The sequence below is a fragment of the Muscardinus avellanarius genome (assembly GCF_963383645.1).
Source record: "Muscardinus avellanarius genome assembly, chromosome: 3".
NCBI lineage: Eukaryota > Metazoa > Chordata > Mammalia > Rodentia > Gliridae > Muscardinus > Muscardinus avellanarius.
Window position 1 is genome coordinate 79,259,974 of NC_137788.1, and position 18,180 is coordinate 79,278,153.

General features: G+C 37.6%; 1 protein-coding gene across 1 annotated transcript in view; it reads right to left on the minus strand.

Annotated features, from left to right (window-relative positions):
- The window catches only part of LOC308260143 (uncharacterized protein), a gene marked incomplete at both ends in the record, with an annotated part of 59,412 nt that overhangs the window by 14,874 nt on the left and 26,358 nt on the right, over positions 1 to 18,180 (minus strand). The window contains one exon of the mRNA XM_080691464.1: positions 11,452 to 11,603. Coding sequence (XP_080547590.1) covers positions 11,452 to 11,603 — 152 coding nt within the window. The remainder of the gene's footprint in view (positions 1 to 11,451; positions 11,604 to 18,180) is intronic.

Genomic DNA, 18,180 nt, shown 5'->3' on the forward strand with positions numbered 1-18,180 from the left:
ACACACACACACACACACAAATATATATATATATATATATGATTTATTTCCACAATGCTTGCCAGTCAGGATTGTATCTGTCTAATGTTTTTAGATGTTTAAATAATAATAACCATTTTGTTTGTATTTTAACAGGAAATATAAATTAAAATGCTAAGTGTGCTTTTTTGATATCTTGGTTTTCATGGATAATCTAAAATAGCTATTAAAATGGGTAAATTAAGTAAATATAAATGGTTTAAGTTTTTAAGTTTTTATAGCTGTCTCTTTAAATTTTTAATTGTGTATAAAGTAAGTTAAAATACCAAAATTGCTAAATACAAAATATTCTTGGCCTTTTTAACATCAAAAAAGACAATGTATCTAAATGTACCAGAAGTGTTTAAGATTGCATTCTTTTAAATGTTAACTAAACATAAATTACTAAATATAAATTGTTAAGAATTAATTTCTAATTAACATATGATTCTATATGTTTATTTTTAAGACTAAAAAATTTAAGTTGTATTTTGTTAAAAACCATTAAAAAGTATTTTACCTTACTTAAAAAGATTATATTTCAAAATGTAGAGTCAAAAAGAAATTATGGCAGAAAGGAACCAGTAGATAGGGATGAAAGAGAGATGTAAAAGAAAGTACATGAGTAACTTTGGGTACATCATAGAATGTCTGTGGAAGATAAAGCTTATAAAAGGAATACTGCATATTGCTAAAGATAGTTATGTCTACAAATTATTCAAAAAGTTTACAGTGAGGTTCTTTTAAGATAATTTTTTGTGTTTTCTACTCTCTTTCCTAAGGTTATCTTTATAAGGCCTATATTCTAAATTCCTCTTCTAAAGTGAAGTTTAACTCTTGTGTAACTATAATGCTATATTTGTGTTTCCCAAATGTTAATAATGTACTAATGAGTACTAGACAAAACACCAGTCAATTTAGCTATCGAAGTCCATCACAGCTGCCTGAAGCCAGAAGCCCTAAACCCAACAGCCTCAGAGACAACCCACTAGACTGCTCGCGTGAAATACAAAAAGTCAAACGAGCTGATGCTGAGAATGACAACTCCCACTGCTCCCTCCAGTCACATCCAGAAGCTGCAAGACAGTGCACAGTGAAAGCCTGAAAATTGGACTCTAAATTTTATGTCATAGGTACTTAAATGCTGACTTTATTTGTGAGATTGATGATGGTCTTACTTTTAGCACTTGGTTGTCTACCCAATTCGACTTTGCATTGTTAATATGAAAAAAACAGTTGGCAATCATCATTTATGCATGCAAAATTGTCAAACCCATTATTGTCAGATTATATCTTGTGACAGCCTGGAAAACCAGTAACAGTTCTTCTAGGCTAACAAATACTACTAGCCTTGTTTCAAAGACAAAAAAAGGGAATGTTAGGAGCCTTGTTAATAATCAGCTTTGAGGTCACCTCAATCCAGCTAAGGAGAAGCACAAACTTCCCACCCAAATAAGATCTCTGCATGAAGACAAATCTCCAAGGACCAAATGAAACTGATAAGCAAAGACCCTGACAACTTCCTTATTTACCAGAATTTTACCCTTTCATTCCCTGATTCATCTGTGACTACCTTGATATTTTTCCCTAAGTTATACCATGACTGTTTTGCTGTCTTCTGTGATTACAATGTTTTGTCTAAAACTCTCAATAAAAGTAAGCCGTTGGTGGAAGGATAGAGAGAAGAGATATCTCTCTCCTCCTCAGTCTCCTCTGCTGTCTTGTTTCTCTAATAATAATAACTGTCTATAAAATTATTATGACACCATTGTTATTCATGCAAGAGGCTTCTGACCAACCAGTCAACATCAATACTGCTATAGAACTCCAATTATTAAGTTGAGCTAGCACCCTCACCAGGTGATGCTACTTTCAGAATATCATAAAATTCTTCATTGGTCTGTGTGTATCCACGAGATAAATGATGGGAATATTTATATAATTTAAAAATATTCATATAAGTCAGGCGTGGTGGCTCACGCTTGAAATCCCAGCACTTGGGAGGCTGAGACAGGAGGATCGAGCAGGTTCGAAGCCAGCCTCAGCTACTTAGTGAGGCTCTCAGCAATTTAGTGAGACCCTGTTCCCAAATAAGATGCAAAATAGAGCTGGGAGTATAGCTCAGAGGTAGAAAGCCTCTGTGTTCCACCCCAGTACCACAAAAAAAAAAAAAAAAAAAAAAAATATATATATATATATATATATATTCATATAATTCTTAACAATCAGTGCAGCACTAAAAATACTGTTATGAAAGTTATTTATCTATGTTCAAATATTCACGCCTAAAAATTAATTTATGATGGAATAAATTCTCAACCAAATTTTTTGAAGATCCTACTTAAATATCTTACAATATACATTGAGATAAAAACAGAATATGTTTAGGAGGTTTGCATTATATGCTGGCTTTATGTAAAATGTAAATATTTATTGAGCCAAAGCTTCTTTTTTGTTTACCTTGTACAAAGACTAGGGATTAAATGTTTGTTTTCTAGACAGGCGTGATGGCGCATGCTTGTAATTCCAGCATTCGGGAGGCTGAGACCAGGGGATCGCAGTTCGTGGACAGCCTCAGCTACTTAGTGAGGCCCTTCGCAACTTAGCGAGACCCTGTCTCAAAATAAAGAATAAAAAACAAGGCAGGGGGTATAACTTGGAGGTAGAATGCCCCTTGGTTTCATCCCTAGACCCATAAATAAATAAATAAATAAATAAATAAATAAATAAATGTTTTCTGACTTCAATAAAACTATTAGACTTACTGTGAAAAATTAACCGCCAAACAGTATATGTGTTTATATGCCACATGCTCCTAATATTTACTGTTTGTTTAATGCATATATTACATAACTTGGTCTCACAATGTTTTTCTTTATTTTTGTCCTTATTTCCATATCCCTAGACTCCATCCATAAGATGAAATCTTTTGTCCTGCTTTATAAACTGGCACAATGCATCTCCATCTCTGACTCACCATAGGATTCTCATTTTCCATCTTCTAACCCAGGTATACTTTTAGGTTAGTACTCCATTTGGGTTGAAATTCTTATTTATCTACCTCTTTGTGTCTATAAACTGATTCTTCTTTGCCTGAATTATTTGGTAATTCATATTTCACTTTAAAATCAAATCAAGCTCACCAAGTGCCGTGTGAATGTATGTCACTATCAATCTGAACGATATTATAAGGTGAGGCTACAATTCACAAAAAAAAATTTTATACAAATCAATTTGTTTCCAGGAAGCCTCAAGAATATTTATAGAAACACATAAGTGAGGTAAATTCATTGTGTCTGGATCCAGTAAAAATTTACATAGCATGGAAAGAAGCAGGAAAGACAGTTTGTAATGAAGACATCAATCATAATCAGGGCAGCACTTACACTGGTTTTAGAATTAGCACAAAAGAGCAATACACGAGTACAATAGTTGCATTCTACATATTCCAGAAGTTATGGAGAAGCCAGGCATGGTGGTGCATGTCTGTAATCCCAGTACTTGGGAGGCTGAGGCAGGAGGATGGCAGGCGAGAAGAAAGCCTCAGCAATTTAGTGCAACCCTTTTCCAAAATAAAAAATAAATAGGGCTGGAGGTGTAGTTCAGAGGTAAAACACCCCTGGAATTTTTTTTTTTTTTTTTTGGTGGTACTGGGGTTCCTGGAAGCCCTTCTACCTCCGGGCTACACTCCCAGACCTATTTTATATTTTTTTAAATTTGGAAACAGGGTCTCCTAAGCCAGCGCACGTGGCTGGCTTCAAACCTGCGCGATCCTCCTGTCTCTGCCTCCCAAGCGTGGGAATTACAAGCCTGAGCCACCACGCCCGGCCACCCCTGGATTTTATACTCAGCACACACACACATGCTTAGGTATGTTGGTGCATGCTTATAATCCCAGTAGTTGGGAGGCTAAGACAGAATGATTACAAGTTCAAAGCCAGTCTCAGCAACTTGGTGAGGCTTTCAGCAACCTAGAGAGAACCTGTTTTCAAATAAGAAAATCAGCCGGGCGTGGTGGCGCACGCTTGTAATCCCCGCGCTTGGGAGGCAGAGACAGGAGGATCGCGCAGGTTCGAAGCCAGCCGCGCGCGCTGGTTTAGGAGACCCTGTTTCCAAATAAAAATGTAAAAATAGGTCTGGGAGTGTAGCCCGGAGGTAGAAGGGCTTCCAGGAACCCCAGTACCACCAAAAAAAAAATAATAATAATAATAAGAAAATCAGGCTAGTGATGTGGCTTGGAGGTAGAATGCCTCTGGGTTCAGTCCCCAGTACCCAAACAAATGAACTAATAAAATAAGATAAAAATAAAAAGACTACTTGTAAGTTAAGAGATTAACATAAATGCAGAAAGGAACAGAAATACCAAAAGATTAATTATAAGTTTTTGGTTAGAGAGTGTTCACATAAGCAATATTTAGTGGTTGTACGACATCTGGCATGTCATTTAACTACCTTCAAACATTTTTTCTAGAAATGGAAAATACTTTTAAAAGGAGATCATAAATACAATATTTCTTGGTTATAATGAGAAAGTGCAAGAGGAGAGAAAAACATGGCAAACACAAACCCACACACATTAAAACTAGAAGAAAAAGGTCAAGAGAGCTAAAAAGAAGCAGTTCAAAGATAACATTTGTATGTCCTGACACTTTCAGGTTTTCTCTATTTTACTGCTTTTTTTTTTTTTTTTTTGGTGATGGTAGTACTGGGGTTCCTGGAAACCCTTCTCTGGGCTACACTCCCAGACCTATTTTATATTTTTATTTGGAAACAGGGTCTCTTAAGCCAGCGAGGCTGGCATCGAACCAGCATGATCCTCCTGTCTCTGCCTCCCAAGCGCGGGGATTACAAGCGTGCACCACCACACCCGGCTTGTTTTACTGCTTTTAAATTTGAAGCAAGAAGAGAAGAAAAAGGAGTAGTGAAAGAGCAGGAACAGAAAGGGAGGAAGCCTGGGTTGGCCAGATGAGTGAGTGACAAAATCAGCTGGTGCCATGCCAGACACGCAGGAGTTATCAGAAGGCTGAGTCACCTGCGGCACAGACAGGTCAGGTCAGCAAGAATGTTGCCAAAGATATACCATTAGGAATACTCTGTGATAGAGCTTTTTGAAAGGACAGTTAACAAGCGTTACTAAAATGTATATATATATTTTGTGTGTGTGTGTGTGTATATATATATATATATATATATATATATACACATATGTGTACATATATATGTTTAAACTGCCCTGTAGGGAGGTAAAAGGCTGAAATTGTACTTCTAGGTACTGAGTAAGTTCTAAGAATTAAAATCTTGTGAATCTCAACTATTTCCAAAGAAATTTACTTTGAAATAAAGTATAACCATATGATTAAAAATTATGTTATTTTCCTGTGTGTGTGTGGTGCAACCTGTAATCCAAATACTTCAGAGGCTGAGACAGGAGGTTTGAGGCCAGTGCACAGTAATTTAGCAGGACTCTGTTTCAAAATATAAAAATTAAAAGGGCTGGGGCCTAGTTCAGTGGTGCAGGACTCCTAGATTCAATCTTCAGAACCTCCAAAACAAAAAAAAAATTTAAAATATTGTTTTCATTGGTCCTTCTTTTTCACTGTGGGGTTTAGATTTTTCTTTTTTATCTTTGCACAGCATCTGTGGGCTGTTTAACTTGCATCCAACTACCTGTTTTTATCATCTTATTACAATAGTATATATGTGGCCCTTTCCATTTATTAGCTGCAGTCAAAACTGTATTGAAACAGTTCTCTCAATGACAGTGATAATTTCTGTCACCCCCACCCCTAATCGACACAGATAGTATCAAGAAAAAGACAAGCCTAAGGCATTTCAAACTTCAGTTCAGTCCTGCTGGTGCCTAATTAACATGAGCTCATTAGTGGCATTTGGGGCCACGCTGGTGCCTGATGACATTAGGATTTCATCTGAATTCCTGTTGGATATCAGGCTCAGCCATAGCCTGATATTTTTTAATTGTTGCACTATAATTATGCCTCATAATGAGGTTCAGAGTGAGAAAAACATACAGATGCATGGCACTAGTGTTTCCATCTAGATTCCTCACCTCCCTGTAAACAGCACTGAAATTGTTGTTGGTAATTTCATACATAAACATAGCATTATTTGAACTGCAGCTTATCTTGGTACTGGTCATTTTTAAGAAAATTAACTGATTCTTATAAATATCTTTCCACGTGTGTCCCAGACTTATTGACTCTATCCAAGTGGAAAGAAAGCTGTTTTGATTAAAAAAAAAGTAGAGTTCTTACCTGTTTCTTTCTTTTTCTTCTTCTCAGTTTAGGAGAAAGAATTTCTATTACTTTTGTGGACCTTTCTTTATTCTAATGTCCTGAGTCTTTCAGGACTTCCCTTGGAGGTCTGAAATCAGAAGAAAAACGACAAGCAGCTTTTTCTCTGTGATTAGGTAATGTGAAACTGAAAGCACTGAGAGGAAGTCCCAGCAAAGCAATTGTAAAAGTATTTACTAGAGATTTGGCCAGTGGGAGGGCACATGCCATAAATTCTCAAAGAGAACGTTCCAATTTTAATCTTGGGAGAGACCTAGAGAATGAAGATCAGCTTGGTCATTTGAGTTTTTAATCTCACCTTTGGGAGTCAGTTGGAGAAGCCAAGAATGAAGAAGCAATATATTATTTTGAGGAAGTCTAATTTTCTTAGATAATGAACATAGAAATGATTGGCCTGGTCATTCCTTTAGAGATGCAGCAGTGGAAGGAAAGGGCTTATTCTATGTACCTGTGGCTGCTCAGCACCTAATCCAGGACCTGGAACTTTAGTTCCCAGTACACTGTCAGGAGGAGCTCCATATACCATCCTGGTGATCCAGGCCCAGTGATGACTCCTTTTCATGAGTTACAGAACACAGCCATAATGAAAAGTTCCTCCTGATTTTATGGAAACTGCGGCACAGAATGACTTAATAACTTTAAAGAATCTTAGCATGATAAGTACACTCCAAGAGCATTGATCCAAGACCTTTTTATTGAATTACCTCCCTATGTTTCCTCTATTTGCTGAGTGAAAAATTGTAACACTAATAGCTTTTATTTATAAATTATCACCTAAGAAATATACACAGTTTAATTCAACCCAGACTACAATCCTGCAAGATAAGTTATGTTGTCTCCAGTCTACAAAGAAACCCAAGGATATTGGGAAGGTCAATATGGCTGCATGAAATCCCTAAGCAAGTCATAGAACTGGGAAATAAAATTTCAATTTATCTTTCAGTTTCTCATTGCTTCTGTAAGAAAAGAAGAGAAATGGGAAAAGAAATGTAGGGGATCACAAGTTTCTATGCTGGTTCTGGTTTTGCTCCATACCCAGAAGCCAGTGTCTGAAATTTGATGGAGAAAGATAGATACTCTGTGTGGCTTTCCTTTGCTTCCACGATCTTTCTAAATGTCTCTGAGTAAGTATAACCAACTCTAAGTGCTTTGAAAATTCTGACTTATCAGGATCTTTCAGTTGCTGCAACATGTGGACTCTCTGTGTGTTTTTATGCATTGGAAATTTTTCAACCAGATCTTCTCAAGGTTGATCTCTTCCTGTCTTTCAGGTCATACCTAAGTGGATTTTTTTTTTCAGAAACATCTGCCATGAACTTTCTGTCAACTACTATTCCATCACATTATTTTTTCCTCATTTTTCTTATGTCTATCTAAAATTCAGGTTCATGAGAGCAAGGACAGCATGTGTTCACCATGTGTCTCCATCATCTAGAACAAGACTCGGCACAAGATGGAAGATCAGTGGATATTGCAGGTGATCAAATATAAAATAAATCTGAATATGAGGCAACCTGACATCTTGTTAAAGTGTGTGTGTGTGTGTGTGTGTGTGTGTGTGTGTGTGCAGTATTGGGGACTGAACTCAGAGCATTCTACCTTCCAGTTAGACTTGAAGTCCTATTTAATTTTTTTTAAACAGTGTCTTGCTAAATTATTGAGAGCTTCACTAAGATGCTGAGGCTGACTTCAAACCTGTGATTCTCTTGTCTCAGCCTTTCAAATATTGGGATTACATGTGGGCACGACTATGCCTAGCTAAGCCTTTTTATATTAAAGTATTTCTATCTGTTAGCTATTTGTTAAATAACATTATGTTAATAATATAAATAGTATAAACCTAATGCTAATGGATATAACCTGAATATACCAGAGTAGAAGAATTGATAAGAGCATAGTGCAGGGGTTAATGGAGCTACCTTTTTCTACCTCTGCTATTTTAGTTGCCCATCAACTGTGGGTGCTTTGATGTAACAGAGGGAGTTTACATTGCCCATACTAAGCCCAGGTCCCAAAGAATAGGAGAAAAACAGAGGCACACATTACAGGCAGTGTAGATGTATATACTCTCTAAAGCAAGGCATATGGCCCTTGATATTGCCAAGCAGAGTCACTGTGATCTTAGAGATTTTGTCTCTGTGTGTTTTTAAGGATAAAGACTTTAATTACATTTACATTCTTACTATAGGTAAACAGTAGGACAAAGGTCAGAGGGGTGGGGAAGCCCTGATGAGTGACAGGCAAAGCTGCTGCCTCTCCCTGCTCAAGCACCTGCGCAGCACCCAGACTCTGTCTTTCACATTTTTATTGGAAATCAATACTGGAGCAATTTTCCAATACCAGCACAGCTACTACCATTATGATTCATCTGTAAGCTACAATTTACTTATTTCTTCTAAGTACTTTGATGCCGAGATTACTTCCTCTTCCTCAACATCTGCATGAAGATTTCCCATGCAGGACATTGGCTAAGCTTCAAGGAGGCGGAGCCCCGAGAGGAAGTGTTGTCTCTGGCCAAAGTACTCCCCCACTCTTAGATATTCTTTCATAACTATTATTCTTTTGGTAATGATTCTTTTAACTTTCCACACGAATTGCTCCGGTGATGTAAGATCAGGACTGTGAGAGAAACTGAGTCCGTGAAAAATAAATTTTCTAGTAATTTGTCTAAGCCTCTAAATGCTCTCGGCTTTGCTCAAATGGTAATAAAATCTAGTTAGAATTCAGATGCAGTGGAAACATTCCAGTCACAGTAATTACAAATGCAGATTTCCCCTCTATCTCTGACCTTCATTCTAATCATTAACTTACAGTGAAAGCATTGAGTCAGCTGAAACCATTAGCCCTAAAAGGGAGGCAACCGTGCCTCTGTTTACCCCCTCTCCTTGTGATCCTGCCTAGATACAGAGAAGGTAAACTTTGTGTGTGACATCAAAGCAGCCTAGTTGATGAGCAGCTAATACTGCCCAATACAATAGAGCTGAAGGCTAGAAAGATTCTTGACCTTTACACCCAGTATGTGCGCTTCCCGAAACAGGGAGGAGCCACGTGACTAAGAAATGAATATATCAAAACAAAGGACAGATATAATAAATGTGTAAGTGTGAAAGAAAGGAAATATGTTGAGAATAAGAAAGCATTTTTGTATGAAGAAGAGCTTATCCTAAGATTGTCCCAAATGGGAAAGAGAGAATCAGGGTAATCAGAAAAGAAAAGGAAGTTGCAGAGGGTCAGTGATAGGAATATGAATTATTAAAAGAGGAATAGGCTTCTAATAAGCCTATCATTTGAGGAAAAGTGCTCAGCAGCTAGAGAAGTACATCTGACAACTAAATCTAAAAACTTCATGTTATTTTTTGGTGTTTACCTGCTAAACTGTGTTGTGAGCTTGCTTAAGCTTTCAGACTTTAGAAGGTAATGCAGATGAAACCTGGGAGACCTCCATCGCATCCCCCTGGATCGCCATATATCCCCATGCCTGCCATATGGACTAAGCCCTAGGAATGGAAAGTTCCGAAAAGTTAAAGAAGATTCCATGAGAGGCCGTATTCTCCAAGCCCTGGGCGTGACTATGTCTTCTGGAATTTGCCCTTTGGGGCCGCCTGTCTGCAACGGCAGGGGGCTCAAAGACAGGGGGCTGGATTTGGTCACAGGATCTGGAGCTAATCGGAGCTAATCTTGAATGCCCAGACTAGTTCTTTTCTTTTTTTTTTTTTTTTTTTTTACTTTGTTTACATGTCCTTCACTACTGATTTGTGGTGATTACACTCTTTTCTTTTTTTTTACTATTAATCTCACTGGTGAAGGATATAAATTTTCTGGGTTCTTGTAATAAAGTGTCAATCACACAAGAGGCTTTTGTCCATGTCAGATTCTTTCACCTTTAGCGCCGTGAATAGGAACTTAAAGGAATTTATTTCATAAAAGGGAAAGAATCACTGCAGATAATTGGCTGCAGAACTACCACCTAAACCTTTGTCCACCTTTCTGAGATAATTCGGTCCCAAACGGACTCAGCGGCCATCCTGATTGAGCCAGTCTGTCGCACTTTGAAAGAACCTATACTTTAGTTCTTTTTTAAAAAAATTGCTCAGTCCTCAGCAACTTAACAAGTACCTAGACACAGGCCAGAATAGATTGCTGTTGAATGATTAGATGAATGAATAATATGTGTGAATGAATTCTACATTTTTTGAGGACTCCGTTTGTGCTTTTAAGGAAGAAAATGCTGTCTAGTTCCTGATAGGCTGTCCTGCTGAATGAACCAATAAGTGGATTGGTATGAAGGCAGAGGCACTGCATACTGGTCATAGTGCCATCTTCCTTGTTTTCAGTGGGGTTTGAGTTTCCTCAGCAAGTTCCCAGAAATGGTATCGACAACATAGTCTACCTGTAAGATGTTTACAAGCCCCTGGTAGGTCTTTTTCTTCAGCATTGTTCTCTTCCGAATGAAGAAATGGTAAACTCCTGGTTTAGGAAATTTCCTGCTTCACTTCTTTTTCTAGAGTATCAAAACATATTCTCTGAAGTAATGCTGAGTACTGATCTGAGGATGCTTTCTGGTTCCTCTTACAAACGTCACCTTATTTTTCTTCCAGTTGGGCCTGTGAAGTGACAAAATAGCATAGTTGGTTCAGTAAACCCACAAGGAGAAGGACAACCACAGGAACTGCTGGTAAATGCTTCTGCAGAGATTGTAGCACTTATATGGGACCATACTCTTATGATCCTACAACATTGCTAAGAAAGGTAGCTACTGAGAAAATTTACTTCTCTGTGATTTTCTGAAGCTCCTTTCCCCTGATTTTCCTGCTTTAGAGACTTACTCTCAAAGCACAGCCATATTACATGTAAAATATTTATAATCATCCATTAATAACTATTGAAAATATGCATCATCATGTGTTCTACTGCTTGGGGGTCTAGGACGAATACTCTTGTCAAGAAGGGACCATGTTTTTCTGCCTCTCATGACATAGAATATCATATATACTCCTAGTTCCTCCTGAAACTTTTCCTCCTTATCCTAGAAAGAGTTATTTATGAAAACTTTTATGGTCTCTTTCTCACAGGCCCTGTGCAAGTTCAGCAGCTCCTGGAGGATTACCATGGTCAGCTGTACCTTCTGACTCATCTTCTGGTTGTAGTGGGCCATGACTTTTTGTACTGCAACCCAATTTTCTACATGAGCTAAGGTCAGGACTACATTCTTCACACAAGGCAAATTGCTACCGTTGATTGCATCGACATAGGCCACCACCAGTCTTTTTTGACCTACAAAAGGAACTTAAAAATAGCGACTTGGTCGACAGAGTACTCTAATTTCAAGTGAGTGTCACAAATACTAGTTGTAAAAATTTTCTGAGGAAGAACAGTGATAAATGATTTTTTAAATTCTAGGTCTAGAGATTTTTTAAAGTTCCTTTTTTTATTTACCCTTCCTTCACCCAAAAGGAAGATTAAATGGGTTAGGATAAAGATACTTTGGGGGCAGAGATATTAGGTCTAAGACTTTTATTACCCTTCTTAGTTCTATTTCCACTCTCTTTTTTTCTGCCCCTCTCATTTTCCTTTTAACTGTAACTTATAAAAATGGTCCAGGAGCAAACTTAGTTTTTTCTTTCTTGTTTAGTGGTACAGGTCCCTGGCCCTACATCTATCATATGTACATAGGTTTCCCTAGATATTTTCTCACCAGAAGTCCTGGTAGAGTGGTAACCTCCTCCATGTTCACCCAGGGCATTGTTGGTACAGCACTGAGAGTCCCTCATTCCAGAGATATTTAGTTTCTGGAAAACTAGAGTAGTTGTTGTCCTATGTGAAACAGTTTTTTGTTACTCCACCCCAGACGTCTACTCTTTCTATAGTAATAAGTAACTTCTGTATGGATGATTTGTAAATTTTCTTTCCTCCCTTGACCTTTTTTAAGTTTTGAATTTGTATATTTAAGTGCTTTATGATAGCTCTTACTGTGTATATCAGAAGAAACTCCATATTAAATAATACAAATACAAACAAGTTAATCTACTCAGAAAAACTATATTTCCTGATATAACAATCTCAGTAAATAATACTCGAGCAGTCATTAAAATTGAAACTGTAGAGACAGGCTTACTACTTTTTTTTATTGCCTCCATACATTTATATTGCTTTAATATAAGGAATATATCTTGTATTTGACATACAAAATATGTTCAAGTCTCATCCATTTTGATCATCTCGATTTCCATAATCTTAGCCTAACCTAATTCCCATTTATTGATAACTATTGTAAATGGCACTAAGCTTCTCATTCCCTATCTTATAGTACCCCAGTCCATTTTCTACAAAATGCTGAGAAAGATAATTATACATGTAAATTAGAAAGCTTTACCTTGCTACCTAGAATTTCCTGAGAGCCTCCCATAGAGCTTAGAACCAACTGCCATCTTCTTCAAGCTATCTGCTAATCGTCTAGATCCTCCCACCTGCATCCTCCTCTAGTTATGGCACCACTCCTTCCTCTCTTCTTGTTCCCACCACCTGTCTCACCTGTCTTCACTTTCCTGATGTCGCAAAAATCTTTTTGCCTCAGGCTGTGTGTGTGTGTGTGTGTGTGTGTGTGTGTGTGTGCAGCTGCCTATTATTTTATGCATTATGCTAATCACTATTTATCAATATGAATTTTTTTTTGCTTTTTTGTGGTACTGGGGATGGAACCCAGGAGCATTGTACATCCTAGCTACATCCCCAGCTCTATTTTTTTTTAGTCTTTTTGTTTTTTTGAAACAGGTTCTCACTGAGTTGAGAAGGGCCTCGCTAAGTAGCTGAGGCTGTCTACAAAGCGCCATATTCCGGTCTCCACCTCCCGAATTCTGGGATTACAAGTGTGTGCCACTATGCCTGGCTTCTTTTTTGCTTTTTAAAATATCTCTTTCTTCCATTATTCCAGGATGGGGATAGAAACCACATATATTAAAAGCACTGTTAGTTATCCCCTTTGAGGTCACCTCAGTCTGGCTTGGGTGGGGCATGAACTGCCCACCCATGTGGGAATTGTTGGCATAAAGACAAGTTTCCAAGGACCAAATGGGACCAATAACCGGGGATCCCATAAGCAAAGACACTGACAATTTTCTGCTCCCCCTTTCCTTGCCTGATTCATCTGTGACTATCTTGGTGTTATTCCCTGACTCACCCCATAATTGCCTTATTATTTCTTGTGATTAATAATATCTTATAATTTTTTGGTTATAACCTTCAATAAAAGCCAGAAGCTAGTGGAAGGATGGTAAGAGTAGAGACATCTCTCTCTTCCCCGCCTCCCCAGCTGCCATGTTGACTCCATTGTCATTTCATGTTTGAGACTACTTCTCATCAATCAATCAGTCGGCATCAACACCATCTGCTACACATGTATTTTGTTCATCATTATACCCAGTGGCTGGCACATTATTGGCATTCTTTAAATAATCTTGAATTTATAAACAGGAAAAGTATACAACAGTTAACGGCAAAGTTGCATTTAAATATGGCATTTGTTCTCCCCTCCTCGACTATTTCCACTTGTATGTATGTCTTAGAAGGCTATTTCAGAAGCGGGAAGCTGAGAAGTTGGTGGAGAAGTTTACTAGAGCAGAACTGGATTCTAGGTTTTTTTTTTTTTTTTGGCCCCTCCTTGCTATAATGCATGAGAAATATACTAAGTTCCCATGTAAAGTTCACAATGAAGTCCTTGTACTATGTTTTTATAGGAATCATTAGACTGTATGTTTGTCAGAAGTGGCCCTTATGTCTCTCTCTTGCATCCTTTCCAGTGGACAGAAGGAAAGTCCAGGTAAGAAGTGAGGAGAGAGAATAACTCATGAGATCCTTTGACTGTGATGTCCTCCAGAGAGTCCTGACTTTGAAATGGCTGGGGATGTATGAACAGGATTCTTCAACTTGTTCTACTAATTTAAAGCTAAGATCTGTGGAGATTCCTCTCTGGAACTCGGGAGGGAGAGACCTGAAATGAAGCCAGGGACAATTGTCTCTTGAACAACTGACAACTTTATTCTCTAGGACTAAGCTTTATGCAGTGAGAGTGAGGCTAGAGGATTTTCATCCAGATAAGGCCCTCTGGATCCACCTGAATCCTGAAAGTATAAACATGAAACATAATCCTATAAGCAATAATTGTAATATTTCAGCTGGTGTTTTTATCAAGTTTGACAGTGGATTATTGTTTATAATATTGTTTAAAGCATTGAAAAATATATCATCATTTTTTGAGGAGAGGGTATGAGCAAAATTTTTTTTTCTTGGTGGCTTTTGTTTGTTGTAAAAAATCTCTGCCCCACAGATTGATAGGCAAATCGGCAATACAAGGCTGGAGCAAAATATTAGTTCCATCAGCAGTCTCAATAGGTAAAATTTCTTTACTTTGATATACACTATCTTGTACTCCCAAACCTACTAAAGTAGTAGGGGACTTTTCTTTAGGCCATCCTTTCGGCCATACTACTATTCTTATAATAGATACATCTGCCCCAGTATCTAACATTTCTGTAAAAGGCCGCCCTTTAATGGTAATAGTGAGAATAGGTTTGTTATTTTCTTGTAAGAAGGCGGTTAACCCTATGACATTAGTACTTTTTAGGCCTGTTTGTTTCTTGACTTTAGTATTAGGTTTAAAGTAGGGAAGGATTAGCAATTGAGCAATATATTCCCCTTTCTTTATCTGTATATTAATGGAAACATGGATCATGATGGAAATTGCCCCTGCACAATCTTCATTAATAACACCAGTATGTACTAGGAGGCCCTTCAAAATATTACTGCTGAGACCAAGAATTAACCTTACAGTATTCTTTGGAATTGGGCCCACATATTCAAGATCTATTTTATAAGGATTATTAACAACTAACACTCGTTGAGAATGAGGAGCTGGTAAATTTATAGCAGCACTTGCTTGAGTGACTGTGGTGTCATTATATTTTGTAAAGTTATAGGAGCGGTCTTATCTTTGATTGTCATATTATCTAAAAGACCTCTTAATTTTTTAGGTTCCTGTTCAGAAAATTGTCCCTCATTTTGTTTGGGGCTGAGAGAACACGCCCCTATTAGTTTCCCTGATATTTTGGTAATTCATTGACATCCTTATCAAATTTAGATTTACATTCATTTTTCCAGTGTTTCCCTTTTTTACACCTAGGACATATTTTGGGGAGTGTTTGTTTCTCTTCTTTTGCCTATTGTTATTTGTTTTTAAGGAAATTTTACATTTTTTTCTTTATATGCCGAGGTTTTCTACAGTTATACACTTTTGTTTTACTTACATTCTGCATTCTCTTAGTTTCAACTGCTGCTCTTTGTGCCTTATGTCTTACTGTTTTTATGTCTTGATATGCCTTCATTTAATCTAAAACATTCCTGGCCTCTCTAATGGGCCAGATAGCGGCCTGACAGTCTTTATTAGCATTATCAAAAGCTAGTCGTTTAATCAACATTTTGGACAATTTTGCATTTTTATAGTTTTTTTTAATAGAATCCTGCAGTCTCTCAATGAAAGAACTATATTTCTTGGTGGGTCTTTGTAAAACCTTTATAAACGGCTTTCCAGTTCCTGTTTCAAGTTTTTATTTTTCCTAAACCATGACAGCAACTTCTTGAATCCAATATAGATGCTGTGGTTCTACATTTTGAACCCGAGTTTTTATGTCAGACCAAGCCCCATAAGAGCTGGGTTTTCCCTAGACATTTGATCATGTTATTTGTGTTGCCTCCTCACTAAGCCACATCTGTTATTGTAAATATTATTGTCCTATAAGAACCATCTTTGCTACTTTATAGAAATCATAAGGGATCCAGTTTTTAGCCCAGAGCACAAGAACTTAATGTACTAATTAGAAACAAGCCCATATAGCATGCATGCTTTTTTTTTTTTTGAAAGAAGACATTATCAGACTTAGGCTCTCTCCAATCAGTTTGTTGCAGTGAACCGGCATTAAAAGCGACAAGGAAGGTGAAAGCTAGATGCACAGGATAGTAAAAGACATAGGTGTAGGCAGAACTGGACCCGTCCTGTGTTTTAAAGGATATATAATTTTTGCCACAAGGGCTGAAGGGGGAGTGAGCGAGCGCTGGCGCCAGTGCGCTCACTCCGACTTCTTTTCCTGGGCTTTCTGAGGCAAACATTATTTTCTTTTGGTTTTTTTTTTTTGTTTTTTTTTTTTTTTTTTTTTTTTTGGTGGTACTGGGGTTCCTGGAAGCCCCTCTACCTCAGGGCTACACTCCCAGACCTATTTTAAATTTTTATTTGGAAACAGGGTCTCCTAAGCCAGCGCGCGGGGCTAGCTTCGAACCTGCGCGATCCTCCTGTCTCTGCCTCCCAAGCGCGGGGATTACAAGCGTGCGCCACCACGCCCGGCCATTTTCTTTTGGTTTTTGGCACATATTAAATCTTCTTTAGACAATTCATAGACCTGGGGTGGTTTTTTTAGTTTTACTTTCTATGTCTAAAAGTCTTGCTGTCAATTAATTGAATGATCATTTTAAAGACTAAGTGACCCACCACTGAAGGAGGATTTTCTCCCCTTGCTGATATGCTTTCATAATATTTTTTTGAACTCTATCTCTTATTTCTTTATCTAAAGTTCCTTCATCAGGAAGCCAAGGATTATACTCTGCGGCTAGGACATAACAATTTTGCAATTCTTCTTGTGATACCTTTATCTTATTTTGCTTTAAAAGATGATGCACTAATTTTGTAAAAGGATTTTTACTTACTTGGCTTCCCATGGCTGCTTACCTCTTTCTCCAGCAATCACCTCTCTCTTCTCTAATGGGCCCCTTCAAGTCCCTGTTTTGCGGGTGATATCTGTGGAGATTCCTCTCCAGGACTTGGGAGGAAAAGACATTAAATGAAGGCACGGACAACTGTCTCTTGGACAACTGACAACTTTATTCTCTAGGACTAAGTTTTTATACCCTTTTTCAGCTACACCAAAACCATAACTTCAAAAGAAAGAAAAACGTCAAAGTATAATTCAAAGCACAATACAGAATGCTTGGTATAGAATATACATCATATGCTTGCAAAATACAATCATTGAGGGGAAATTACAGAAACAAGGAGGAACAAAGAGGCCTGGTTAAAGAGTATTAAAAGTATGATTGTGGCCAGTTTCCCGCTCTCACCAGTGGGTCGGGGGCATGAAATTTCGGAAAGACCAGGAGTCACCCAGAGTCTTGGCAAGCTTGGCCTTTCACCAAACCACCTTAACTCTCTTGGAACCTTTCATTCCTCAAGCTTCTTCTGTCTGTGTCCTCCATCACCCAGAAACCTAGAATATTTTTTATTAGTTGATTCTGACATTCTTCGCCTTCCTTACCATGGGTAAATTATTCATTTGTGCTCTCTAGTTAAATTTTTCATTACTATTTGTGTTCTACTTCGGCATCTTTCCGATCTTGGTATATTGATTGATTTTAAGTATGTGTTTATTTTTTGAGTATGGGAAACACCATGGTTCTATTTAGAGCTTTAAAATAGATGTGTTTAGAAAACTATCACAACATCTTACCAATTCATTCCCACCCCAGCTATCTTTTTGTTCTTTTCCATCCACTTTCTACTAATACACAGTCTCCCTAGTGACTGGTTTATTTTTCCTGGGTTTCTTTGTTAGGAATTTGTATATGAAAATATTTTCTTACGCACATTTCTATCATGCAGATCACATGGTACACATATATAAAAATACTCCATATCAGTGAATAGAAAACCCAATTTCTGTGTGCGTGCGTGTGTGTGTGTGTGTGTGTGTGTGTATACATTTGTGTTACTAGGGATTGAATCCAGGAGCATTCTAACACTGAGCTACACCCT